The sequence below is a fragment of the Perna viridis genome, chromosome 12, assembly GCF_037379345.1.
Source record: "Perna viridis isolate PV_CMFRI_1.1 ecotype Kerala chromosome 12, ASM3737934v1, whole genome shotgun sequence".
Taxonomy (NCBI): Eukaryota; Metazoa; Mollusca; class Bivalvia; order Mytilida; family Mytilidae; genus Perna; species Perna viridis.
In genome coordinates this window covers 6,436,338-6,444,785 of record NC_142456.1, presented here as the reverse complement: position 1 = coordinate 6,444,785, position 8,448 = coordinate 6,436,338, and the positions used below count along the sequence as shown (strand labels likewise).

Here is an 8,448-nt window from a genome sequence, read left to right as displayed (position 1 = left end):
ATGAGTACACTATGTGTATTCCAAAGTAAATAAGTGCAAGTCCTTATAAGAGTCAGATACTTGGTTGGATCATTGCCCTTACAACTCTCTTTTATGGGCTTATGTAAATAATTTTGTGAAAAAATGATGTTTTAAAATATGTTTTTTTTTATTATTAATTGAATACATGTAGTTGTCTTAATTCAGCAGGATAATGGGTTTACATGTATTTCGAATATAGATGACCATTATTAAATAAAAAATATTGTATACTCGTTGAATGCTTTGTCATTTGTGTTTCAGAATTTATGAATTGTACCTGTGGTCCTTTTCACAAAAAATCGTAAGTGTAAAATTAGTCGTAAGTTATGACGTCACAATACTTTGATTTACTATGATGTCATAACTTACGACTAATTTTACACTTACACGATATTTTTGTGAAACGGACCATTGATATATACGAAGACTTTACAGCAACACATTTCAAAATCTTATTCACCGAATTTGATCGTTTCAAAAATATAAAAATAAATCGATTTAATAAATATCATGAATAAAACATAGAATAAAATGAAACGTTTGAAATTTTTTAAATCATGGAAAAAAAGACTCGACACCCTAACGAGTTAAATTTAGCTATAAAGTAATCGTTGAAGTACATGTAGTACTGCAAACTGTCGGCTATTTCGACAATTTAGGGAAAATCCTTGCCATTTTTATCAACATAACTTTAACAAAGAAAGAGGTAATCTTTTCAAAATTAACATAATTATACTTGACAATAAATGTGTAACAATGTACTCTCATTACATATATCACGGCAAATTCGGGGATGTGAACGAGAGCAAGGGCGCACTCATGAAATGTTCAAAGTTTTGCTGGCCCCTCATCCGCATATGGTAACATGTTAAAGTACAAAAGGTATACAGTCTAGAGACAGAAAAAAAAATATACAAGAACATGCATTATACATTTTGAAGTTAAAAGCTAGTGTGTTCGTTCAAAACATGAGTAAAAAAACACTACTTTATAATGCAAGTTTAACCGAAATTCGGCAAAATTTTCTGCTACAAGTGTATCTACAAAGCATGCTGTATAAGATAAATTTTAAAACGAACTTTACCAAACAAGTTTTTACTACTTAGTTTGCTTTGTATAAAGTTCAAGAATGTTAAATTCAAAATATTCTACATACATCACATTGTATCGGATTCATAAGTCAAACCGTTTGGGTGATTTAGCCTAGACTGTGTTGGACAAATATGAAATATGGGCTTTGAATGCATTGTTTTCAATGTATTGTACTTGCTTAATCCCGCCCAAATATGAAGTGGCATACAGGTCCGTTCATACACCAGCTAGGGTATATGTACATGACTTAAATATATAAAAGGCAAAAATACACACCTAAACATATTGCATGTGCACAACTATTGCATACACGTACAATATCATTACCAAAATAAATTTTAAAAAAAAAACGAAATTTCAGTTCATTCCCTTTAAGTACACACAAATAGACTTTTTTGATTTAAGCGTTGTAACAAAGATCGCTTGCACTTGAATATGTAGTTTTTTATAGGAGCGATCAGATCATAACTTTAAGCATCAATAGCACAAGCTTGTTGTTTGTTACTTGTTAACTTTATATATTTGGCAAACACGTGTGTGTCGATTTGGAGCGTTTGGGTACCATGCTTTGATAGTGACGTCATCATCACGCTGGTAATAATATCTCGCGACTTCAACCGCTATGTTGATCATCAAACGTGTTGAGATTCTCCATCTGCTTGTCCTCTTTTAAAGCAGAGTCTACAACATTTTGCCTTCGCAGATTCTCTGACTAAATCGTCTAAACTCATACAAAGAGCTGCACACAGGAAAAAGAAGGCACTACCCCAACCCAAACCATAACCGGAACCATAGTAATGACTCGGAATACTACTGTCTCTTTCAATACCGGTCGGGTATATAACTAATGCAGCACCAGTCGCCATTGCTGAAATAAACAGACGAAACTGTCTTATTGATCATGCTAGGAACATGTGTACTCGATGTTGTACATGTAATTTCAAAATGAACATTGTTATTCGCATTACATGAATAGTCGGAACATGCCTTCATTCGAGTTTCAACAAATTGGAAAAGGCAGAATTACATTTAAGTAATGAAGACTATATTGTGAATTAATATCGATCTTAAACTATTGTAATTACAAACTGTTTTGATTTGACAGCCGTTCTCAAATTTTACTGACTTTTTTAATACAGAACTTGTACTGCCAATTTATTGATTGGTAAACACTACATATATACAGTGCATTGTAGAATAGAATGAAAATAACTCCAGACGTACATTTTTTTCCTTCACTAAATTGATTTGTTTTCTACTTTTCAGTTGTTAAGAAAGAGTAACCGAGATTCGAGCGGAAATCAAAAGAATGTTATCCAAGGACAAAGACTAGACTGGAAAAACAGACATACACAACAAAGAACATTAAATAGCCGAAATGACACCTACAAAGGAACAAAAGTAAATGAGCAAACCGGAATATACTAAAAACTTTGACTAGAAAATTAGAAATTAAATTAAAATTAAAGTTCGGATTCATAAAAATTGTCATTTTGGTTATATATATGTTGCAATGTTTTAAATCGGCTGTCTTGTCTGGAATGCTTCTCTTGTCATATCTAATAAAATGTACCTTACAGTATAAAATGCATCCTATAATATAAAATGCATCCTACAGTATAAAATGTATCATACAGTATATGGTAGAAATTCGATAACAGCTACTGCAAAAACTCACCGCAGACAAGAAATATTTCCCCAGCTGAATGGAAGTAGTAAATTTTCTTTGGTAATGGCGAAGTACAAACGCCTAAAACAGCCAAGATGGCGGCCAGAAAACCTATACCGGCGGCAAATATCATCAGTCCTATCACAGCATTCTGCCAGTCTGAAACAAAAAGGGGATAATTATAATAGCATGCTAATTTGAATCTTTTTCTTTGAAATTAGGTCCAGTGTTTCCTAACAAGACAAGAAAGATCAAAATAAAATTACTAATATATAAATGAACGTACATTGTAGGTATTAGAACAGATCAAATCTAAAGTGTTCATTTGCAAATATATCGATTTGTTTTATAAATATTTAAGTAGCTATCGTAAAGTTACAAGCTATTGTTTTGATAGCAGAACCTTGCTACATGTGCAAAATGCATGCTACATGTTTTTGAACCTAGAGAAGGAATAAAAAGTACAGACAAAGTTTGTGTCAGTTTGTCTTGATAATATTACATCCGCAAGTGCATATACATGAACATACTGAGGTAAATATTCCTATGCAAAAAAAGTTGTACATGTAAATTTAAACGCCAAACAACAAGAAACGTGTAAATAATCAACATTTTATTCTAGGAAGACGAAAGAGATAAATCAAACAGAGCTCTCGCTCGGCAACATCATCATTTTCTTTGAATCCTCCCAAGAATAACGTCGATATGTCGTGGACAGCCCGCTCCTCTTCCGTGCTATGAACAGCTTAAACAGTCACTTTGAAAGGATATGAATCTTACGAGGTCGCATTTCCGGACACATCCGAACAGTGGCATTAAATGGTTGATAGCAACTTTCCCACATTCCAGCATTAAACTCTGAAAAATATAAAAAGAAAGCAAGAAACGATTTAATGACGAATTATTAATTTTCTTTAAGATAATTGTAGCAACAACCGACAACTTAATCACTTAAACTCATTGATACACAGTTCCATCCTGTGGAGGCGTCAAATCCACGACTGACATCTCTAAATATTCGAATCCCATAAACAACATGCCATAAATTGTTTGAAAACTACATGTACCTGACAAATACTACTGTTCAGAAGGTTTGTTCCACTTCTAGACAATTTTTGACAAAATTAACATTCTCTATAAAAAAAAAGTTTTAAACTTTTCATTGCAAAATTAAAACTACAAATAGTTGTTAAAGATGAGATGACGATCACCTCGAACGTAGATCGTAACGAGATGACAGAAATAAAGTTCTCGTGAGTGGGATAAGCTGCATGAGTTTTTATAATTGCTGATTTCAGTTCTAATTTAAAGTGAACAAAATTGCAAGAAATGTTTTTGATAATGTATTCATCATTTCAAGTCTTCTATGTACGTCTTGTAGCATAACCATATTTGTACTTGAATGCCGTTATGATTAGTTTTTGGCTATTAACAAACACTGCCGCCTATACAAACTCTCAATTACTACTAGTATATAATAATAATAACCCTATAGTTAAGGTAATTATAACTTGACAAAGCATTACAATAATCGGCCAATTTAAAATGCAGCAAGTTAAACCAGAAATTAAACATCATGGCGGATGAACGTTTAAACATCATGGCGGATGAACGTGTTGAGACTGGCGTAAACTAGTGAACAATGTCCATATCTTTTACATCCACATATTTGTATTCAAATGAGATGAAAGAAAGCCTTAAGTTGTTTATTTCAAGACAAGGATTCTTATATGCACAAACCTCATACATTTTATATAACTTACAAAAAAATCGAAGAGAAACAGATCGGCATTTTCTACAACATATACACAATTATGCACGCTTGTAATCCTTAAAGGGCAACAACAACTGCATAAATCGCCATTAACATTCAACTGTTTCCAAGACAATCTCTTTATATTAGATTTAGCACATTCCCTCTGTTTAGTGTTTCAAGACATTGTATCGATCACTTAATAACTAGCTGTCTGACTGTTAAAATTGTCGATATATCGATCGCTGCACTGATACAAATTATAGCCGAGATTGCTTTAGTTCCAACGTGTTGCTTCTGTTTACAAAGTAATGAATTGTTGCTTTATTTAAAAATTCAAGATTTCGAATAGGGACAGTAAAACTTAAAATCAGTTAACCTTGAAAAAACGGTAGAAAAAGTTACTGTAGTCATATTGTAGTGTAAGCAGAAAGGGGGGTGTCATTGGACTCGAGCAGGACCATCAAAATGACGAAGATCAAGCCACACATTTCACAAAGAATCTTATATACAAAATCTAGTGAAATTACGCATTACGAATGTAACCCCACTGCAACCGGTTATGCACTCAAATGCCCAGGAAAAGTGTCAAATTTTGGTTCAAAGCTCATTCATATTCTCAGGATTAAAAGTACACTTGCCTACGAATGATATCAAGTACATGTACACTGTACGTGTACTTGCTATTGCTGTAGGGTTAGGGAATGGAAAAAAGAGTACATGTAGCATTTTATCTATAATACATGTAGCTATGACTTTCCGTGTAAGTATTGACTAAGAATATAGTGAACCTTATAACCTTAAGTGAAATTTAAGTCTTTTGTACATGTACAAATAGACGTACATGTCATACATGCACATATGTATATAAAATAGACGTAAGGCATATACAAATGTATATACAATTGACGAAATCATTTTTAATATCATAAAATGTAGGATGGAAATTCAAATTTACAGCACATGTATATTACCTAAACCATTTGGGTTGTGATGAACCTGAAAGTGCAGCTAAATCGGAGACATATGGAATCTAGTTATTTTTTTTTATTTAAACTTAACATATACATGTACTTGTATGCAGTGGCTGCAAAAGTGAGTTGCTTAAAAGTAAAAAGCTATATATGCATTATGTATAAAAAAAACCCCTATCAATGGATGGTTGTCTTCTTTCTGCATTATACAATCTAAATAGTAAATAGTATCCTACACTGCTCATTCATATGTGGTGTTAGACCTGTTTGGAAAATTTAAATGTCTCTACATACACATCTAACTTTGTGAATTCATTGCTAAACAATTTTAAATGGTAAAAAGTAGTGCATTGCATTGTGAAATTAATATAGTAACGTACGTTTCGTTTCAAAATTACATTTGTATTTTGTTTGTGTTAAAAATAGATTGATAGTTACCTTCTCCATACGTCCAGTAGTCGTTGAAGATTGACCCAATGGCAAATGGCAGTGAAAGTCCAATGGACACTATTCCTCCAATCCTAAACGGTCTCCATAATTTAGCCTCCCTGAGGTAATATTCTTCGCCAAACTTCCGAAACTCGCTGCTTTTTTCTCCAGTTTTGAACTTCAGAAAATTTTTCATTGCAATGTATTCGGTAGGTATATTTAAGCCGGGGTGTTTATAATTCCTAGTCAAAATAGCACACAGGTTGTGTTGAAATTTAAACTTTCAATATGAGCTTCTTGTATAGGAAAGGTTAAATCAATCAGTGGAGCGTAGTAGAGAGATAGAACGAATTGTGAATATAACAAAAGGAAACCAGTCACGAACTACACTGTGTATGTTTCCGTTATCGGAAAATGTCGCTCGGTTTTTAATAATTTATTCCTTCTGTTGACATTGAAATTAGAATGCGTTCTCCTACGAAGTGATTAATTATGCTAACGAATATTCTAATGTCGCATCTCCTTGTTGCTATGCAACAGTAATTCTAAGCTAGGATCAGCATGGCAGTAAACCTTTATATCCATCGGTTTTACAACGATACATTTACAAATACATTGAAACAGGTTTTACTAATGATGTTGCTACGGCATGCAAGCATGTTTAATGGGTTATAGCGTTTCTATTGACGGTAATGGATATGTATAGTTCGTTGTTATTTAGTGAAAACCACTGGATTTCAGAAAATATGAGGAAATAACATATTATCTATTGAATAAGTATGTATTCGTGTTCTGCCTTAAATGGTTCTGTCTACAAAAGTATAGAACGGACTGAAAGCACGACCGCACAAACACACGTATGCACGAACGCGCGAGAGAGTGATTGTCTAAAATTGTACCAATTAATTAGATGACATGTTTTCGATATTCTTTCGGTGTTTCTGGAATGACCAATACTTACGTATATTTTTTCAACAAGAGGGTTATATCTCTGATTTGTTATATTGTCTGTTCTTCATTGTTCATAATAATATAATTCTTGTAATCAATCATACGTCCTCCGAGGCCACGTGATTGGAATACGTTAAAACTTCTTGTGATTTGTAAATACATGCTTCAGCAAAAATACCAAAGCGTGAACAATGGGACAATTCAAAGTAGACAATATTCAAATACACGACCAGAACGTGATAGCAAAAAAAAGACGATCTACATACACAACATGTAGCGAATTTAAAACAAAACGAAAAAAAAAACATATAAAACTGAAGATAAGTAAAAACAAGACGTTACACAAAGAAACTACCTGGCATTTGCATTATGAGCTCCAATACGTTACAGATACACGTACATGTACAAGTGCATGTGTACATGTTTAGTCCTATTTTGAATTATAAAAGGAGAAGCTAGGGATTTTTTACGCATGGTCTGCTATACATGTAAATATCGCTGTAATATACAAGTGTACATGTATTTTCACGAATCATTCAAGTTTCTATATTGTGATGGTTTTATTGTCAATATTAAAGAAAGAATTGTATTCAGATTTCTTTCATTTGCAGTTTTGTTTATACACGTTACCCCAAGTTAGCTATAAGCTACCAAGCGGTAATGTAATTTAGCGTAATCTTTTTTTTTTCTTTAAACCGACTCTACCTTTCCCAAGTTTAGAAATTAATCGCAAATTCGGCAGTAAAATATAAACATGCGTACTATTGAAGAAATGAGGGATAAAGGCAAGATTTTCATATCAAAATGGTAACATTATTATCATTTCATTGTTTTTAATGAAATTGAGTATTTCAGGAGCAGATAACTCTGTCAAAAGGAATACAAAAAAAAGGAAGAATTAGTATTGAATGTTGAAAACGCGCTTCCTTTAATAGAGAGATAAATTACTGTGAAACCTTTTTAAAATCGAACGTTGAATAATCCGAAAACCCGTTTAAACTAACACCTTTAACATTTTCTTTTTGTAAGTTTAAATGTACACGTGTTTTGAGACTTGGTGAACCGAACAACTGTCTTACCCAAACCAACTTTGATGCCAAAAAGTGGGTTCGGTTTAGACAGGTTTCACTGTACGATTGAAACTTATCACCATAAGTTGAAAGCTCGAAATTATTTGTCTGAAATTACATTGTCAATGTATGCAGGCATATATTAACTAAAAGCTAGTAACTAATTGGTTTCAATAGGGGTAGTTTTAATTTAGAACTAAATGGATAAACTTCCCGGCGAAGTGGCATTTCGTAGGCCGTAAAATCCCCGATACACAATAACACATGTACCATTTTTATACACAATACCATTGATGAAATACTGAAAGAGCAACAAAGCTTTAAAAAGGTGTCTATGGAAAACGCAGGCAGTGGGTTGCGCATAACAAATTAAGTTTTCAAAACATTCCGTCTATTAAAGAGATCACAACCTCATGTTTTCTAAGAAATAAATGTTGGTTTGGAATGGATTGAAATTTCACAAATGGAATACGGTAAACTTAATTATTT

At 32.9% G+C, this 8,448-nt stretch overlaps 1 protein-coding gene and 1 long non-coding RNA gene across 2 annotated transcripts in view; both read right to left on the bottom strand.

Moving 5' to 3' along the window:
• Positions 1 to 412: 412 nt before the first annotated feature.
• Positions 413 to 8,448, bottom strand: part of LOC148600992 (uncharacterized) — a 40,765-nt gene continuing 32,729 nt past the window's right edge. Inside the window, exons 3-4 of the mRNA XM_088554234.1 lie at positions 2,792 to 2,941; positions 413 to 1,981 (exon numbers count right to left, since the gene is read on the bottom strand). Coding sequence (XP_088410360.1) covers positions 1,746 to 1,981; positions 2,792 to 2,941 — 386 coding nt within the window. The 3' untranslated portion in view covers positions 413 to 1,745. The remainder of the gene's footprint in view (positions 1,982 to 2,791; positions 2,942 to 8,448) is intronic.
• LOC148600993 (uncharacterized) lies at positions 3,375 to 6,993 on the bottom strand. Its single transcript, XR_015916963.1, has 2 exons — positions 5,948 to 6,993; positions 3,375 to 3,640 (listed from the first exon to the last, which is right to left on the bottom strand). It is a non-coding gene; the product is annotated as an uncharacterized LOC148600993 (long non-coding RNA).